General features: G+C 41.8%; 1 protein-coding gene across 7 annotated transcripts in view; it reads right to left on the reverse strand.

Moving 5' to 3' along the window:
- Positions 1-20891, reverse strand: part of dot1l (DOT1-like histone H3K79 methyltransferase) — a 113493-nt gene that overhangs the window by 8694 nt on the left and 83908 nt on the right. For 5 of the 7 annotated variants that reach the window (XM_078555901.1, XM_078555897.1, XM_078555902.1 and 2 more), the window contains exons 26-27: positions 13368-13453; positions 5782-6300 (exon numbers count right to left, since the gene is read on the reverse strand). In XM_078555901.1, the coding sequence (XP_078412027.1) occupies positions 5782-6300; positions 13368-13453 (605 nt within the window). The remainder of the gene's footprint in view (positions 1-5781; positions 6301-13367; positions 13454-20891) is intronic. The other 2 variants (XM_078555903.1, XM_078555898.1) reach the window with 1 other exon arrangement.

A 20891-nucleotide genomic window follows, 5' to 3' on the forward strand; every position in this document is an offset into this window, starting at 1 on the left:
ATGAGACTGGCATTAAAAAAGCATGATCAGTTGTTATGAGCAAGGAAAGTCAAGCACAACCTGTACATTGTCAGTGCAATCCAATAAAATGATTAATTTTGTAGATCATCCACACTAAGAATGGTAATGATAATTCATAGGAAACACAACATGGTTTCTCCACAGTCAATGGTCAGTATAAAAATGTTTCTGAGGTTCCAGAGAATAACGAAGTGTTTAATTCTGCTTTTGGGTTTTTCTGTACTACACAGGCTTATGCCAAGTTTTTGCAGCTGGCTGTTTACAGTTGTGCAGAAGAAACCCAAGTGATTTATTTCCCCACTACCTCTTATGTTCTCTGGAAGTGTCCTCTTTTCCTCTTTGCATTTGCTGTCCATATCATGTTAGTTCACTTAAGGCCAGTAATTCAGTGCAGGAAACAGTGAAAACAATTCTATATCCTACAAATTCATGAAATAGGCAGTTTCTAATTGTTGTCTTCATAGTTCATCTTTTTCTTTCCACTATTAGTTAAGGCAGAGAGTGTCACTAACTTTTGGTTACTTCAAAAACTCGCCACAAGATGGTAGTGGGATCTATGGTCAGAGTTGGACCAGGAATAATAGAAGGCTTCTTGACATTATTTTACACCCTTACAAAACAATCCTTTTGTATGGGAAAATATTTACCAGTGTAAGCCACAAAAAAAACCTTGCATTTATATAGTACTTTTCATGACCACTGGACATTTCAAAGCACTTTATAGCCAATTAAGTACTTTTTAAATGTAGCTACGGTTGTAATGTAGGAAACAGGTGATCAGTAAAGATGCCAAATAAAATTCAGCATTATTCCAGGAAATCCACAGTGAAGAAGTTTTACTCTATATTTTGCGAAGAGCACAAGATGTATTTGGATGACAGCCTTTTGACTTATCTGATTTTCAACGAGAAAAACGCCCTATTATCCCACCATTCTTGGAAATATATCGACGTTCCTTCACTGTTGCTGGGTCAAAATCCTGGAACTCCATCCCTGAACTATGGGTGTACCTACAGCATGTGGACTCCAGTGGTTCAAGAAGGCAGCTCACCGTCTTCTCAAGGACAATTACGGATGGGCAATAAACGCTGACCTAGCCAATGATGCCCACATCCCGTAAATTAATTTTAACAGCTTCTCCAGCCCGTGACTCATTCTTGCTTTTTTTGGGGAAGTCACTGTACACACATCCTTGACCATTTAAAATTGAACAGTCTCAAAGGAAAATTCACTAAATTATTGATTCTCCTTATTCCCAAAAGATCAGCATACAATGGATAATGATATATCCCCCAACCACAAAATGGTGTAGGCAAACTGATCCCAGGCCTTTATCAGTGTTGTTTTAGAAATACCCCCCACATCTGTTCAAGGAGTTGAATTATTTAAGCAAGGAATCGAACACTTCCTCCCACCCTAACGAACATGCCCTTAGGAAAGGCAAAATATTACAACTATTTTTATCCCTATACATTCAGAGGAACTGAATTCAAAGAACTTGAAAAATAATGCACTTAACTCAGTATGGTACACCAAATGGACCAAAAAAAAATCAAAAAGTTATCACATACGAAATGGGTGAAAACTTTTGTGCCCGATACTGTTTCCTGCATTTGAATGTTAATCTAGATTTACAGCTAGGAAAAACGTTATTGTATATGGTCACCTACATGAAAGAAATGTGTTGATAATTTTTGCCACTGATGTTTCACTAAAAGCAGCACTGCCATATGAGATACAACCTCAAGCAATATCAGAAATCATTATTTGTGAAAGACAGAATGGACAAATCTCATCATCTTGAAACAGACAGGTCCAGTATCCTTTATCCGTAAATCTGAAAACCAAACACATCCAAAACTGCATTTTTTTAAAAATCTCATCGACCTTTAGCATGGGAAGTCTCTGACCTGAGCGACATGAACCTTGCCGACCGCACCAGAACTTTAATATTACAGTAATTTTAGTTGTTTGTCTGCACTATTTACTTTGTGAACCCTCTCCTACATGCAGGATCACAGATGGCAACATGGGTGGGAATTTATTACAGGTACCCTGTCTTTATTATTCAGTGGTATGTCTTACTTTTCTAGCCATTTTATTTACTTTAGGCTATCACTAGCCTAGGCTTCGGCCATTGTAATGTAAGTAGGCCTAGGCCTATATGTGGTATCTGAAAACCGAAATGATCTGAAATCTGAAATACAACCGGCCCTGTGGGTTTCAGATACTCTACATGTAGCATAAACATACCCAACAAAAAAAAAATTGCCAAAAAGGGTACAAGTGTTGTCTTATGTTGTGGAATGCGAGGTAAAGAGATTTGTAGTCTGCTCACAACAGCAATTTCATCATCATCTGCCAATCAAGATTTTTCCTAAATAATTCTGCTTGGCCATGACACTGGGTTTTCTGAATGACTTGCAGTATAAAAAGATTACAAAGAACTGGAATTGTAATAGTTAGACATGTAGTCAATACATTTTTAGCCCTGCCATTTTCAATAGCAATCAGAACATATTGTGCGTTAAATTTGTTGCAAACCCCAATACCAGGTCCTAGTTCTAATCACCAATATTTAGGTGTACTATCACTGCTAATATTGTGGAAATTTTATATGTCTGCACTCGTGGTTTAAAACCTAAATTTGTTTTTATGGTCAGTCTTTGGTATAAATATTTTCCCACTATAAATTCCAAAGTTCACATCAATAGATGAAAATAGCCTATGTAAACTTGTCTTACTGTAATTATACTCTCCCACTATTGATAGTGCTACAGCAACTCAATTTTGTAATTTCCAGCTTCTTAGTCACAATGCAGAGAAAATCCAATGGTACATGCAACTCTATAATTTCAAGATGAACCTCTCTCTCTCTCTCCACCACCACCCTCCCACCCGACAGGAGCAGTTCAAGGGAGATTAAAGACTTAAATATGGGAACACATCTCCAACACATTGTGTACTCGCTGATGTCATTTTTCCAGCAGTGGATGTCAAGACATCAGAGTCCTGCCATAGAGAGACGGGGGCAACTAATTAAATCAGGCTCCCGATGCAAGATTCATTGCTGCAGGAGTTTCCTTGGGATAGTGAAAGAAAGAAAGATGGAACCCAAGTCCCACAGTGCAAGTAAAAACAAGTAGTGCTGGAAAAACTCAGCAGGTCTGGCAGCATCTGTGGAGACAGAAACAGCGTTAACGTTTCTTGTGGGCCAGGAGCAGCAGAGGTGCTGCCCCTGCACCCAAGGAAGCCTTTTGCTTCTCATTGCCAATCGTAGCCCGCTTCCAGCCTCAGATCCCCACTACTGCCATTCCTACAACCCTCCCCACCTCCTCCCATCGCAACTCACTAGGGTGGCCAGTCATCCAGTTTTATACGGGAGAGTCATTATCTTACTTATCTCATCTTAAACCAGCCCGTGTGTGCAAAATCCAAAACAAAACATCTGTTAGATATGATTCTGCAATTGGGCAGCACTTGCTGAACAATCCTGAGTGCATTGATCGCTACATTAACAACCAATTTAAGACAATCAGTTGAGCTGGTGACTCATTTACATTTGGAAGAAGAAACATACACATACAAAGGGACCCGTTTTTTGCAAACAAAGGACTATGTTCAAGCCTTGCACTTTTTTTGAATTACCTGGGAGCTTGGGGAACCTACAGCAACACCTCTGCCAATCAATCACCACGCTTTTGTCCTAGAGTATAAACTGTCGTGATCATTTGAAATTTGACATTCTTGCCTTTGTCCTAATGAATGTAAGACAGAAAGCCTTGGAAAAGTAACTTTCTTATCAACAATTTTTAATTATTGCTGGCGAACTCATGAATACGAGTGGCATTGCAATACATAGCTAGTCAACTCTATATACTGCCCACAGTACAAAATTAGTAGATCTCCTCCACAAGCTAACTAACAGAATTGTATCATTTTTCTAATGAAATGACAGTAATGTTCAAGGTATTGATCATCACTTAAAAATCAGCTACAGCAGCCAATCCTGCTAGAATATACAAATCTCACCAAGAAATCTTTATTGTGGAGATCCAGTTAGGAAACAAAAAAAAATGCTTCAAATGCAAATTGTTCCATGAAGGAACGCATTAAATGTTATGTATCTAAATTAAAACCTATTGCTCATTTTGTTGCAGTATTTATCAGTTGAGTCAAAAGGGTTTTGCAAGTACTTGGAAAATGGATTTGTTTCCAACAATTATTTTGTGGGCACTGACACATTTAGTTTCTATGGTTAAGTATCTTTAAATTTGGGAGAAATCAAAGTAGAAAGTCCTGCCAAAGGTGCGTAATGCAGTTTAAACAGGTTGAACTTCAATACGTTTGAACTTGTGCAGCAGTAGGTAAAGCAGCGCTCTCACTTTTTCTCCCTCTCCTAGAAGCCCACCACCCCCTGACCCCCAAATGAGGATCAGCTGCAAGTTAATTTTATCTATCATACTCCACATACCATCATGCAAAGTTTGTACCACATTAATGGCTCCTTGAGGCATGATAAGGTTGTCCTGCAGTAATGGCCGAAAGAATTAGTCATGCAAGTGTGCTTTTAGTAAGCAATCTTTGGTCTAGTAATGTGCAAATCAGTGTCTGCAGAAAGGCAGAACTCAATGTTCTAGTCCTTTAAGAAACAAAAGACACCAAGTAAAGAAATAATTAGCAAATTCCAACTGTACCATAACAAAACCATATAAAATCATTTATAACCAGGGATTCACAAGAAGAATTGTGGGGTCTTAAACTTATAGTATAGACTGGAAACTGTATTTTGATGTTGATTACAGTGGCCTTTCTGATCTGAGATATGGATTCAAATACAACCTATTTTAATGAAACTTTATCTGTTAACATCCTACAGAAAATTAATTCAACACAGTTTCAATCCATGTGGGCATGAGGCTACAATGCAAAACTGTCCCTCGTTGTGCATTAGGTCAGAGAAAGTTGACTATTAAGAAAAATGTCTCCATGATCACAACTGTATTCATTCAAGCAGTTTACCACACAGTAAATGGCGCTCTTCTGAGAGTGGCCTTATGGCAAATGGTCATGTCAGAGTGAAGGAAATGTTTATGGAACAGGGCAAGGGAGCTTTGATCTGAAAGTATCTTCCTGCCACTCCAAGTATTTCTGAAGTTTAATAAACTTGTTAGTATTCTGGCAAAGCTTTTAGGCTTCCTCTTCAAAATCTAGGAATTTCATTAAAACGTAAAGCCCACTTTATAGTTGCTAATCCAACCCTTTTCATTGCAGTACACTGGCATACCCAACTCCTGCAGTCCCACCAGCAATACCAGTAGTGGAGAAACTAGCAACAGTGCAAGAATTAGTTAACCCAGCACCAGCAGCTGTAACAGGAACCATGCAAACTGGTGTTGATCCAAAGAAAGACTGCAATACTGTTGGTAGACAATGGAATTTGAGTTTCCCTGCAATCCCATAGGGTACTGTGATCCTGTGGTAAGCTGACCAGGAAAAGAACCTCCAACAGAATGGTGCGATTGTGACTGAATTGAACATAGTGCATGGTTAGCTGTCTGAAAAACTGCAGCTAGCATGGTTTTAACTGCCCAATATTCCTCCCAACATGATAATGGTCACTGAAATGAAAAAAAAAGGCTTTAGCTAGTTTACATTTCCTACTCCCTTTCATGTAATTTATTCATCTTTATATTAAATAGCATTGCATTTTCTCCATTTGGCCTCCCAAGTAATTTACTCCTCCCGCATTTTCTTTACCTTTGACCCCTGACTTGCTCAGCTCATCGCCCTTTGCACCAGTCAACCCATCTGGTTGCTTCTTGTTTGAAGAGAGATTTGAGTCAATACTGGAGTCAGCTTTGTTCCTGGTCAGCTGGTACAGTGCACTGGAATTCAGACCCACCATCTCTGAAGTCTTACGAGCTAAACAAGCACCTTCATTATAATCATGTAAACTGATATCTGCAGATCGTCCCGAATTGTAATTAAAAGTGATAGGTGAGGCTGCATGACAACCATTTTCCTCCACCGAGACTGGGGTGGTGATGTGTTTCCTCTGATGGGATCCCATTTTAGCATCACTGACTGAAAGTTCACCTGTAATAGGCCTGGTGCCAAAAGGAGATGCTTGGCATAAAGCAGATGCTGACTGGGATGCGTTGTCAGAGTTCTTGGTCAAATTGATGTCAGATATTGGAGAGAAAGTGGATTTCCATTTACTGCTGTTGTCTGAAGTACTGGAACCGGGTCCTTGCTTCCGCATTGATAAACTTCCACCTACAAAGATTTAAAAACAATCAGAAACTGGGAGTGAAAGAAACAATACACATTTAACTTCACTTCTAACACACAAGATGGCAATCACTGAAGTATTTGGGGGGTGGTTTGGTACTATAATATAGTATAAGTCATATTCATAGCATTAAACAGGCTTGAGGCTGAAAGAAACTCTCAGAAAGTAAACAGTGAGACATGCAAAAGGTATACATGATGGAAACAAAGAATCTATGATCAAGTAATATTGACAGAGTAAGACTTACAAAGCCAGAAAATCAGTAAGGAGACAGAAATAAAAATAATGGATCACAACATAAATATGTACAAGTAGGCCAGTCAGCCCAGCTGAGCTCATTCATTCAAGAGAGAAATAAACACTCTTTACCTCTCTTCCTCACACATGAATTATATGAATTATTGAATGGCAGAGCAGGCTCGAGGGGTCGAATGGCCTACTCCTGTACCCATTTCTTTTATTCTTATGTTCTTACATTATCCCCCACAACTTTTTTACTTCCAGCATTCCAAGTGTTGATTACTCTTTATTTAAAGCTCTTCATGACAAATATATTAAACTGCCCTTTCACCAGTTTCGGTTAATTCTAGTTTAGCATTGGTTTGGTCTCAGTTTATCCTAAAGTACTTCCATCATGGCTAAAGAGTCCCAGTTTCTCTAATCTTTCCTTGCAACTTAATCCTTTCTTTCAGCCAACTTTTTATTCACACCAATATTACATTGAAATTCCCTGTTTTTAGTCTCAGTAGCAACCGTTTGAGAAAAGGCTATTAGAAAAGCTAAGTGCAGCAAGTTCACGTTTAACATTGTTTTACTTTAACGTCGGTATGTTCATGGGGCCTGTAATCTCAGTGTCGCGAGGTGTGGTGTGGAGGAGGCAGGTTCAATCGAGGCATTCAAGAGGGCATTAGATTATTATTTGAACAAAAACAGTGTGCAAGGGCTTGGGAAAAAGGCAGGGCAACGGCACTAGGTCATAATGCTCATTTGGAAAGCCAGTACAGGCACGAGTGGCCAAATGGCCTCCTTCTGTGCAGTTAAAATTCTGTGATTTGTTTTAACATAATTTCCTATGTGACCTGATTGGCATCATTTTGGAGCAGCCTCTCCCTATTTTGAGTTGTGATCTTGATGCACCATCAATGTCTGAATCTGTATTCATTGAACTTATAAACTTAGCAACTTGTGCAGTCGAGCTCCGATTTAATGACACCACGTATACCCAAATAGATGGCGTTGGCATGGGATCCCCTCTAGGCCCACTCCCCAACCTCTGAACTGAGGCCTCTCCTTGCTCCCCGGCCTTTGAGCTGTAGCCTTTCCCGTTCCCCAACTCATCACTTCTCTCTCCTGAACTTGCATTCCCATTCAAGATCCAGGTCTGACCCAAAGCCTGAGCTCCAATGCTGTGCAAGTGCGAGTTGCAATGGTGCAAAAGTTCTGAGCTGGGACTGCAACAATCCGTTTCTTTTAAAAACAACTGTCTAAGTTGTTCCTGCCTCGCTGCTCTTCTCCCACGCTGTCGCTCAGAGTGAGGGTTCAGGAAAGGGAAGTGGCAAACAGGAGCATTTAAATAAAAGCATGGATTGCAGCAGCCCCAGCTCGGCACTTCCACAGCCAATCAGATCTGGATCTTGAACAGAAACACAAGTCCAGGAGAGAGAGTGAGTCAGGGAGAAGGAGCTTCAGTGAGAGGGTAGGTAGGGCGAAGAGGCTGCAACTCAGAGGGTCGGGGTGAGATCACAACTCGGTTGGCATGGGGAGGAAGAGGCCGCAACTTGGAGGGTTAGGAATTGGGAGGATCTGCAGCGACTAGCAGGATCAGTGAGGGGGAGGTTTGGTAAGCATGCGGTGAGCAGGATGTACTGTAAATAGAAAGTTATATTTTACTTTTATATTTTTAAACTAATTTTATTTTGAAAGTTATTTCATTTACCAATGTAGGAATTTAGCAATGTAAAATATTTCAACTTGGAGGGTATAATGTTTTAATATTTAGTCATTTGCTAGTACTGAACTTGAGTACTGCTGAAAAATGAAACATGCTATTGAAGCTTTTCATCTTGCTAAATCCTTGAAAGCACACCTAGCTGATTTAGCGCATGCATATTGTGGGATTCCAAATGACTTGGTTCATTTTCACATGTGACACGAATATCTGGTAGCGTTGTGAGACCTCAAGGCCAACCCAGTCATAGACATCTGCAATCCTGAAAAAGGGACTGGAATAGTCATCAAGTGTGACCATATCAACAAAATTCACACCATTCTTAATGACTGGTCCAAATTCGTACCCGCCACTAAGCATGACCGGACAAGCCCTGCTCGAAAGCAAGTTACAAGAACACTCAGACTTGTGTAAGAGTAACAAGCTGCCAGGTGGTACACATGATAGGATTCATTCTCATGGCTCACTGCGTTTGGGTATGTATGGGCTGCCCAGGACACAAAATAGGGCATAAAGGGACATCACTTTTATATCTATGGCTGGTTCTGCACAACATGAACTGGCCAAACGGTTGGGCGGGCTGCCAGAACCAGTTTTGAGCAAATTTTTCACATACATGGTGAAGGACGCCTTCACCTTTGTGAGGGCCATACTGGACTTGCATATCGTTAGCAATTTTGTGTCCATGTGCTCATTCAACACTGCTAGCCTATTCACTAATGTACCGCTCAAGGAAGCCATAGATATTTGCACCATGTCACTATATCATGGTGATCTTGACGCACCGTCAATGTCTGAATCTGTATTCATTGAACTTATGAACTTAGCAACTCGTGCAGTTGAGCTCCAATTTAATGGCACCACGTAAACCCAAATAGATTGCGTTGCCATGGGATCCCCTCTAGGACCAGCTCTTGCAAACATCTTTGTTGGTTTTCATGAGAAGTGCATATTCAGTGGAATGACACCTAGCCTTCCTACACCTTGCATATTTCTGATAGATAGATGATACATTTACTATATTTGATTCCGCAGCTGCATATAAGAACTTCCTAAATGGGCTCCATCCTGCGCTCAAATTCACTTTTGAAATGGAGCAATCAAATGAGCTCCCTTTCCTCGACATGCTAGTTGAGAAATCTGCCAATGGGTTCTCTACTACTGACCACCGCAAGCCTACCTTCACTGGCAAGATGCACATTGGGATTCCTACAGTTCAACTCGCTGTAAGACTGGTCTTATCAGCAACCACATAAAGAGGGCCCCAAGACATTTGCTCACCAGGCAAGCTTGATGCTGAAATAGGGAGCATCAAAGCCATCCTGTGGAATAATGGCTACCCTGATCAGATCATTGTTCACTGTATACCGCAGAAACTCAAGAATAGGCCTTGCGCCACCACTTTTGGTCCTGAAAACTGCCCAGTCTATCTCAGGTTACCCTGGAGGGTATCTTAAAATTTGAACAGCAGGTGAAACTAGCCATTGCATGCTGTTACTATGCAGTAGCAACATGAGTGGTTTTCTCCACTAACAGGATGCTGCCGTCAAGCCAAAAAGACATTCTGCCTATTACACAAATGTGATATATGAATTTCACTGACAGTGTAATGCCGGGTATTATAGGCCTTAGTCCCAACGACTGGTGGGTCGTATCAAACAGCTCCCTTTGGCTGTTCGCAACAAGCAAAGTACTGACTGTACCCAACCAGCGAGCTTGAAAAATTCCAAATAATTTTCAACATTAGGTGTAATTCTGCGATTGGATAACACTTGCTAAACAATCCTAATTGTGCTAATTACACTGCAGTTCACTTACACTTGCTAGAAACCACATATATTCGCACACAGCCCTGCTTTGCAGACTGAAGGAGCATGTCCACGCATTACAGCTTTTCCAGCTAAACAAAAGCTTGGGGGACAGCCATTCTCTAGTTCATTCCCCATGGCAATGCTCTGACCAGAGTTTACCTGCCTGATTTGAATTTGAAAGAAAAGCTTGGCAGTTAACTGTTCTCTGCTGCATTCTCCATTGCAATGCCTCTGCCAGAGCCCACTTGCCAACCAATCAGCACTCCCTTCTCATACAGTATAAACTGAAATTCCCTTAACTGTTGGTTTACCTTGCAAGCTGCTCTGATGGAGTGCAAGGCAAAAAGCTTTGATAGCACGTCTCCCTTTTCAGCAATATTGAAGTTTTAATATTTTTTTTTCCTGATGGGGAAGGTCCTACAGAACCTAACTAGTTTTAGCATCGATTCTGAAGTGTTTTGTCACTTCTTAATTAATACACACACAGCTATCTGCTTCTGAACTCCAACTTCCTGAATGAAAAACTCCTTTACTCCTTATTCTCCACCAGAGAGCAATACATCTGGAACTTAGTACACCCTGTCAGGTTTTATATAGCAATTCTTTTTAACTAAATTGTCCTTTTACAAAAAAAAAACCATAAGCATTAAACACAAGCAACACATCTCTTCCCCCTTTAGCCAGGAACTAATCTGTCGGGTGGTTTGTAGATTCGTTTTGGTCTAGAGAAGAATATTGGCTTAGATATCTCTGTTTATTTGCTTAGAATTGGGAGGCTCTGCTGTCCCACTTATTTCAGTTCAGGTTAAACAGTTGCGCTACAGGTGTTATAGGTTTGTCAGTTGAATCACGTCGGGTTTCACCAACTGGAGCAGATGTTTCCCAGAAATCTTCCACTGTGACTGAGATCCCTGGAAATTTGGTTCCTTCGATTTGGCTTCTCTAATCTGGTCAGTGTCTCTCTTCCAGATTCCACAGGAAGATTCATCATCATAGGTCAGTGGTCCTCAACGTTTGACGATTCTTCCCAGGAGCCACTTTGGTGTCCCACACTAATTTCGGACCCAAACAGACTGATCCAGATTGAAATGGTTTACTTGTGTCATGTGACCTTTTCTGATCAAGTTGCCTTGAACCGATCTTTCCTTTCAAACCCGGACACAGCAAATCCATTCTGGTAAGCAGTCGCCTTCCAAACATCAGCTCAGCAAGAAATACGCCTGTTGTTGAATGCAGAATGTTGTGATACATCAACAAGTTCTTCAGCTTCAACTTCCAGTCTGTTTGCATCCTCCCCTTCAGTATTGCTCTTTTGAATGTCTGGACAAAGCACTCCGCTTCACCATTTGAGGATGGGTGGTAAGGCAAGATGAGAATCTGCTAGATCCCACTGTTTTTTAAGAATGTTTGAAATTCACATGATGTGAACTGTGTGCCATTGTCAGATACAATCTGCTCCAGCAACCCAAAAGTAATGAACACATACCGGAGAGCATCAATGGTCTTTGTTCAAGTAGCCGACTTCATGGGAATAAAATGAGGCCCACTTTGTGCGGGCATCCACCACAATTCGGAATGCATGTCCGAGCAGTGGTCCAGTAAAGTCCACGTGAAGTCTCTGTCATGGGTGATCAGGCCAAGCCCACAAATGTACCGGGGCAGGACAGGAGCAGGAGAAGACTTCATTTCTTGTCATGGAAGGCAATCACTGACCATGCCTTCAATGCCTTTATCCAGGTGTGGCCACAACACATGTAGATGAGCTAATGCTTTCATTTTGACAATTCCCATGTGACTGAGGTGAAGTTCTCCTAACACTCGTGTTTGCAATTTTGTAAGAATAACAACTGATTCCCCATTACAAACAACCATCTTGCACAATCAGCTCAAATCTACGCATGTATTAAGGTTTAAGCTCAGCAGTCACTTCTTGAGGTACACACCAACCCTTCCGTGTGTACAGGTAAACTCTGGAGAGCACAAATTCCCTCTGCATTTCAAGTCAAATTTGATCCACTTTAACAGGTAACATGTCTATTCGGTTCACATTGAAAGCAGTGACTCCACTTCAGGTTGTGGAGCTGTGGCGTAACGGAAGTCTGGAAAGGGTGTCCACATTGCCATGATTCTCAGTAGAGCAAAATGTAATTTCGATCAGTGTCCACCTTTGTAGGCGTGCAGTGGCAAGTGTCGGGGTTTGTGACTTCGGGCTAAGCAACCAGGTCAAAGGCTTGTGGTCGGTAATTAATGTGAATTTACACCCATACAAATATTGGTGGACCTTGACTCCATAGATTAGTCCAAGAACTTCCTTCTCAATTTGGGCATAATTTAGTTCTGCTTTGGACAATGTGCGTGAGGCGTATGCAATGGGCCTTTCACTGCCAACAGGAAATGTGTGGAGATGACAACTCCAACACCATATCCAGATGCAAGCCAGGCTGACAGGTAGCTTTTCATTGAAATGTGCCAGGACTTTAGCAGAAGTGAGCTCTTGCTTGCTTGAGTTCCTTGAAACTTTCCTGACAGACTTGTGACCAATCCCATTTTGCATTCTTCTTCAGTAGATTATTCAGTGGTGACGCTTAGGATCAGTGTTGGGTGGGCATCATGGGGGTCATGTATATCAAGCTGCCCATCTTAAAAACATATGCATCCTGCATACTCTTCATTATAGCCTTGAAGGTACACCATTGGTCCCCAGTTGACATGATAACAAATGTTCTCCTCCAGCTAATGATTGATGCCCACCAACCACTGATCCTAAGCAGTGTTCAACTCCAACTGACATCAAATCCAAGTATGGTTATAGTTACAATCAGCCTGGGGTGCCATGGTTTTTATTTTTTGTATATAATCACATCACTTAGCATTATCCAGTTAAGTTTAGAAAAGTGTTTCATAGCTTCCCTGACAAAATGTATCATGAAGCAATCATTTAGCATTTCTGGCTCTAAACTACTTGAGCTTTTCATATTAGCTTGATTGAAATCCCTCACGAATATCCTCACATAGCCTGCTCATCTCTTGATAAAAAAATGTCTGTGTTGTTCTGATTCAAATTTTGATAAACATGCTTCTGAAGTAAGCGGGAAAAGGGGGACAGGAAGAAGTAGAAGGAGAGGCAAGCTTGGCTCAGTCTTATAATTCAAAATAAGTAGTCCTCTGTATACCTCACAGCCCAGTTCTGCTGTGGAATATGAGGAATTGCTAATAAATACATTTTTGAAACAATTAGTTGTGAAAATTTCAGGCTCATTTCACTTTGATTGCACCATCTCAATTTTCTTACCTTGGTCATTTTCTCCGCAAATGGTTGGAATTTCTTTACTTTCAATTGATACAGTGCACTGATTTTGGGTCATTTTTCTTTCAATCCTAAAAAACAAAACACAAAAATTAATGGATGCTCTCTCAAATTAGTAGTTTGCTGCAGTATTTTCCGTTGACACCTCAAGAATGGCTTCATTCTTTTACACTTTATTGTTTAACTATCTACATACATATTTTGAGGGAATTATGTATTTGAGCCTTTCAGTCTCTGTTCATTTACACCCTATAATCGTCCATTAAATACGTATTCTCGCTCTTTGTTTTTCCTTCCAAACTATATTACCTCATACTTACCCACAATGAATTGCATCTACCACCTATTTGACTGTTCTGTTAATCTGTGCATCCTTCTGAAATCTGCTGCTTGCCAAATCTCTTACCTTTACCTCTTCAACAAATTTAAAAGGTGGTGTTGCCAAGTTGAAATCATCTATACATACAAGGAAAACAAATCTGGTCCCAGCATTGACCCCGGAGTACAATACTTCTGACCTTTTCTAGTCCAAGCAACATCCATCTAAGGAAATGTTGATCCATCATGCTACATTTCCTCTTGCAGCATAGACCTGTCTCTAAGAGAGGATACTTACAGATGTTCAAACTTATCAGGTAAAGAGAGAAAAATTATTTCAGCTGGTCAATGAGATCTGCTAACTAAAGCACATAAATCAGCTACAAAAGAACAAAAATATGATTTCTTTAAAATTTAAGAGGGATGTTATCACATTACTTTTAGCATTGAATTCCCTGTCAGAAACAAAATACATGAGCTTTCCAAAAGGGGAGCAATAAATATTTGAAAAAAAATGCTAAAAAGGGTAGGAAAGAGTGAGAGTAAGAAAGAGTGGGATGGAAAGGATAGCTTTGAAGCTAGCACAAGCAGTGGGTTAAATGGCCTCCCTGCGTGCTGTGAATTCTACGGTTATAATACAAAGAGGCATTATCAAGCTTCAAGAACAAAGGCAATTTAACATTTACATGAACATACATACATACGATTAGGAGTAGGCCACTCAGCCTCTCGAGTCTGCTCTGCCATTAGATAAGATCATGGTTGATCTGATTGTGGCCTTTACTTTCCTGTCTACCCCCTATACCCTTTGATTCCCTTGTCAGTCAAGAATCTATCTAACTGAGCCTCAAAAATATTCAATGACCCTGCCACCACTGCTCCCTGGGCAAAAGAATTCTACAGACTAACAATCCTCAGAAAAAAATTCTCCTCATCTCTGTCTTAACTGGGAGACCCCTCATTTTTAAGCTGTGGTCCTAGTCTCTCCCACAAGGGGAAGCATTCTTTCAGCATCCACCCTGTTACGTCCCCTCAGGATCTTATATGTTTCAATAAGATCACACCTCAGTCTTCTAAACTCCAGTGGATACAGGCCCAGCCTTCCTCCAACCCAAAGACAAAATACAGCTCCACAACTGCAAGTCAAAAAAAGAAACAAATGATGCACTGGCTTGGAACTACATACAAAACTTGAAATTGCTTTCAAAGGTAGAGTAAGTCTACAAATTGAGTCGATACCACAAACAAAACTTGTTCGTTCAAATTTGACACAAATAGTGTTATACTGAGGTTAAGCCCTGAACAGCAACATTTACAGGCAAGCTTGAAGCATTGTGTTGAACTACTAATGTTCCTGTCAGTGCAACATAAAGGGAAGGATACAAACTGTTTCTTTGTAGCTGCTTTACAAATAACTTGCGGGAGCGAACTCTAGAGGAGAGAGCGAGAGGAGGACCCTGGGACAGGCAGTCAGCAGCACCTAGAGGAGAGTGCGAGAGGAGGACCCTGGGACAGGCAGTCAGCAGCACCTAGAGGAGAGTGCGAGAGGAGGACCCTGGGACAGGCAGTCAGCAGCACCTAGAGGAGAGTGCGAGAGGAGGACCCTGAGACAGGCAGTCAGCAGCACCTAGAGGAGAGTGCGAGAGGAGGACCCTGGGACAGGCAGTCAGCAGCACCTAGAGGAAAGAGTGAGAGGAGGACCCTGGGACAGGCAGTCAGCAGCACCTAGAGGAGAGAGCGAGAGGATGACCCTGGGACAGGCAGTCAGTAGCAGCTAGAGGAGAGAGCGAGAGGACGACTCTGGGACAGATCGTCAGCAGCAGCTAGAGGAGAGAGCGAGAGGACGACTCTGGGACAGGCCGTCAGCAGCAGCTAGAGGAGAGAGCGAGAGGACGACTCTGGGACAGACCGTCAGCAGCAGCTAGAGGAGAGAGCGAGAGGACGACTCTGGGACAGACCGTCAGCAGCAGCTAGAGGAGAGAGCGAGAGGACGACTCTGGGACAGACCGTCAGCAGCAGCTAGAGGAGAGAGCGAGAGGACGACTCTGGGACAGACCATCAGCAGCAGCTAGCGGAGAGAGTGAGAGGAGGACTCTGGGACAGGCAGTCAGCAGCAGCTAGCGGAGAGAGCGAGAGGAGTGCCCTCTGCAGCCACCGTTGCCAAGTGAAAAAAAAGTGACATCACAGGAAAAGTTCACTGGTTGGTAAGTAACTGCCAGTTTGAACTACCTATTCTAAGTTGATTTCAGATTAAGGCTGACTACTGGGGCCCAGGATCGGAGGCCTAACACTTCAGCTTCAACTCAGCAGAGAGGGAGAGTTCCAGTTGATTTTAAAAAGTGTATTTTGAATCTCTATTCTAACTTGCTTTCAGATTAAAGGTAAATAGGAGAAATATTTTACAAATTGATAAACTAAAGACCAGTCGGAAATTTAAAAACAAATTTAAAAAGTAATTAAATAAAATAGAGATGCAGGACCAGGCGATGTGTTGTAGCTGCATGATGTGGGAGCTGGTGGACCCCATTGTGGTTCCTAGTGACCACACCTGTAGCAAATGTTGGTTGCTCGAGGAACTCCGGCTCAGAGTTGATGAGCTGGAGTCTGAGCTTCGGACACTGCAACACATCAGGGAGGGAGAGAGTTACCTGGACACTATGTTTCAGGAGACAGTCACACCCCTTAGATTAACTACCTTAAATTTGGCCAGTGGTCAGGGACAGGAGGGTGTGACTATGAGTGAGGCAGGTAGAGGGATCCAGGAAGTAGCACTGCAGGAGCCTCAGCCCTTGCCCTTATCCAACAGGTTCGAGGTTCTTGCTCCTTGTGTGGACAAGAGCGGGGACTGTAGGGAGGATGAGCAAACTGACCATAGCTCCGTGGTACAAGGAGCCATTCAAGTGCAGGGAGAAAAGAGAGATGTAGTTGTAATCGGGGATAGTATAGTTAGGAGAATAAATACTGTTCTCTGTAGCCAGGATCAAGAGTCCTGAAGGCTGTGTTGCCTACCTGGTGCCAGGGTTAAGGATCTCACATCTGGGCTGCAGAGGAACTTGGAGTTGGAGGGGAAAGATCCAGTTGTCATAGTCCATGTAGGTACCAACGATATAGGTAGAAGGAGGAAAGAGGTTCTGCTGAGGGAATACGAGCAGCTAGGGGCTAAATTAAAAAGCAGAACCAAAAAGGTAATCTCCGGATTACTACCTGAACTACGAGCCAATTCGCTCACGTCAATAAGATTAAAGAGGTAAATGTGTGGCTCAAAGATTGGTGTGGGAGAAGTGGGTTCGAATTCATGGGACATTGGCACCAGTACTGGGGAAAGAGGGAGCTATTCCGTTCAGACAGGCTCCACTTGAATCACGCTGGGACCAGTGTCCTGGCGAATCGCATAACTAGGGTCGTAGATAGGGCTTTAAACTAAATAGTTGGGGGGGGAGGATTCAGTTGCATGGAAATGTAAAAAATCAAAGTTTAAGGACAGGGTAAGTGCAGGTTAGTGACGAGGCTGATTGCTATCAAAAAGTGAAAGGAAGGAACAGTGTGCGTGAACGCCATGTTGCACCCAAAGAATCATATAAGAGTAGGGAAAATTGACAATAGGGCAAACTTAAAGGCTTTGTATCTGAATGCACGTAGCATTTGGAATAAAATTAATGAGTTAACAGCGCAAATGGAGATAAATAGGTGTGATTTGGTGGCGATTACTGAGACGTGGTTACAGGGAGAACAGGTTTGGGAGTTGAATATCCAAGGGTACTCAGTGTTTCAGAAGGAGAGGCAGGAAAGAAAGTGAGGTGGTGTAGCTTTGTTAGTGAAGGAAGAGATCAGTGCTATAGTGAGGAATGATATAGACACTGGAGAGCAAGATGTAGAGTCATTCTGGGTAGAAATAAGAAATAGCAAGAGAAAGAAGTCCCCGGTGGGAGTAATCTATAGGTCCCCAAACAGTAGTTTAGCAGTAGGGCACAGTATAAACCAGGAAACACTGGGAGCGTGTAAGAAAGGCACGGCAATAATCAAGGGTGATTTTAATATGAATATAGACTGGACTAATCAAATTGGCAAGGGTAGCCTTGAGGGAGAGTTCATAGCGTATTAGAGATTGTTTCTTAGAGCAATATGTTATGGAACCAACCAGGGAGCAGGCTTTTCTGGATTTGGTTTTGTCTAATGAGATGGGATTAATTAATTATCTCATAGTAAAGGATCCTCTAGGGAAGAGTGATCATAGCATGATGGAATTTCAAGTTCAGTTTGAGAGCGAGAAACTTGAGTCCCACACTAGTGTTCTGGAGTTAAACAAAGGTAACTACATAGGTATGAGGGCAGATTTGGACCTAGTGGACTGGGCAGGAAGACTACAAGGTAGGACAGTTGATGAACAGTGGCAGATATTTAAGGAGGTATTCAATTCCTCCCAAGTGAAATATATCCCAATGAGGAAGAAAGATGGTAAGAGGGGGAAAAAGCATCCATGCCTAAGCAAGGAAGTTAAAGATAACTTAAAGGCAAAAACTAAGGCCTACCAAATTGCAAAGGTCAGTGGTAGGCTGGAAGATTGGGAAACTATTAAAGATCAACAAAGGGTTACTAAAAAAATAACAAAAAGAACAAAGGTAAATGATGAAAGAAAACTAGTGCAAAATGTAAAAACTGATAGCAAAAGCTCTACATGTATATAAAAGGAAAGAGTAGCTAAAGTGAATGTTGGTCCCTTGGAGGACGAGACTGGGAAGTTAATAGTGGGGAACGCAGAAATGGCAGAGACGCTTAATCAATATTTTGCCTCAGTTTTCACAGTGGAGGACACTAGTACCACCCCAATAGTAACAGGTAGTGCAGAGGATATAGAGAAGGAGGAACTTAGAACAATCACTAGAGAAAAAGTACTGAGCAAACTATTGGGATTAATGGGTGACAAGTCCCCAGGACCTGATGGCCTACATCCCCAGGTCTTATAAGAAGTGGCAGCGGAGATAGCGGATGCATTGGCTATAATATTCCAAAATTCCCTGGATTCTGGAAAGGTTCCAATGGATTGGAAAAATGGTAATATAACGCCCTTATTCAAAAAAAAAAAGGGGGGGGTAGAGGCAGAAAGTAGGAAACTATAGACCAGTTAGTTTAACACCTGTCGTTGGGAAATTGTTGGAATCTATTATTAAGGAAGTAGTAATGGGGCATTTGGAAAGTCAAAATGCAATCCATCAGAGTCAGCATGGTTTTATGAAGAGTAAATCGTGTTTGACTAATTTGCTAGAGTTCTTTGAAGATGTGACAAGCAAAGTGGATAACGGGGTTCCTGTAGATGTAGTATATCTGGACTTCCAGAAGGCCTTTGATAAAGTGTCGCACAAAAGACTATTACACAAGATAAGATCTCACAGAGTTAGGAGTAATATTTTAGCTGGGATAGAGGATTGGCTAACCAACAGAAAGCAGAGAGTCAAGATACATGGGTCTTTTTCTGGATGGCAAGCTGTAACTAGTGGGGTGCCACAGGGTTTGGTCCTTCGGCCCCGACTATTTACAATCTAGATCAATGACTTAGATTCAGGGATAGGAGATACTATAGCTAAATTTGCAGATGACACCAAAATAGGTGGGAAAGTAAGTTGCAATGAAGAAATATACAAATGGATATGGACGTTAGGTGAATGGGCCAAAATGTGGAGTTTAACGTGGATAAGTGTGAGGTTATCCATTTTGGTTGGAAGAATAAAAAGGCGACTTATTATTTAAATGGAGAGAAACTTCAGAATGCTCCAGTGCAGAGGGACCTGGGTGCCCTCGTGCATGAATCACTGAAAGCTAGTTTGCAGGTACAGCAGGTAATAAGGAAGGCAAATGGAATTTTGGCATTTATTGATGAAGCAATAGAGTATAAAAATAGGGAAGTGTTTTTGCAACTGTACAAGACATTGGTGAGACCGCACCTGGAGCACAGTTTTGGTCCCCTTACTTGAGGAAGGATGTAGTTGCACTGGAGACAGTTCAGAGGAGGTTCACCAGATTGATTCCAGAGACGCGGGGCTTGTCTTATGAGAAGAGATTGAGCAGTTTAGGCCTATACTCGCTAGAGTTTAGAAGGATGAGAGGAGATCTAATTGAGGTATTTAAGATGCTAAAGGGCCATCAAAGTAGACGTGGAGTGGATATTTCCCCTTCTGGGGCATTCTAGAACAAGGGGTGATAGGTTTAAATCAGAGATGAGGAGGAATTACTTTTCTCAAAGGGTTGTGAATCTGTGGAATTCACGACCTCAGAGCGCAGCAGATGCCAGGACGCTGAATAAATTTGAGGAGATAGACAGATTTTTAATTAATGGGTTGAAAGTTTATGGGGAGAGGGTGGGAAATTGGAGTTAAGGCTGAAATTAGATCAGCCATGATCGTAATGTATGGCGGGGCAGACTTGAGGGGCTGAATTGCCTACTCCAGCTCCTAGTTCTTATGAGTCCATGATATGGTAACTGCCCAATCGAGTGGTCTGTAATTTTCCTGCCAGAAAACAGAAATAATTAATTCTACTCTTTACTTCAGTAATTTTCAATTGGGATGTTGTCATGAAAAGCTGATTACCACCACAAATTACTTGTGGACATATTGAAGTTTTTAAGGAAGACTTGCCTGGTTTCAAAGAAATGCAAACAAGGACACTGAACAAAAGATGGCTGATAATGTAAAGTGACCACTTTCTGGAAAATTCTTACGTGGATTATATTGACAGACCTGTCCTGAGAGAACATGGAATGTCACACCTGAAAAGGTGTCATGGCCTTCTTAAAGCAGAGACACTTGAAAGGGAGATAGGAAAGATGCAAAAGACTGAACTTCAATCTTCTGTGGTTACAGGGACAAAACTTATTTGCATGTCTCAGCAGACGTTTGAAATCCATGTCCTGTTGATTTATATCTCAGAATGGTATAAGTGGTCTGACATGAAAAGAACATGGACTCTGGGTGCAAGTCATAGTATTTTCCCTTCGAGAATACATAGGGAAAATCAGTTAAAAAGGGTGTGCTGTGTGTAACAGTGAGAAGACGACCAACTAGTTACCCCTGCAGTTGCAGGCGAAGTCTCTCTCTCTCTCTGTTGCTGGAGGCAAAGCTCAGCAGAAGCCACAAACATAAAGGAAATAGAACAGCTTCTTCAGCTATCCTGCAGAACCAAGTGTCTCCAAATCAA

The sequence above is a fragment of the Cetorhinus maximus genome, chromosome 13 (genome assembly GCF_964194155.1).
Source record: "Cetorhinus maximus chromosome 13, sCetMax3.hap1.1, whole genome shotgun sequence".
NCBI lineage: Eukaryota > Metazoa > Chordata > Chondrichthyes > Lamniformes > Cetorhinidae > Cetorhinus > Cetorhinus maximus.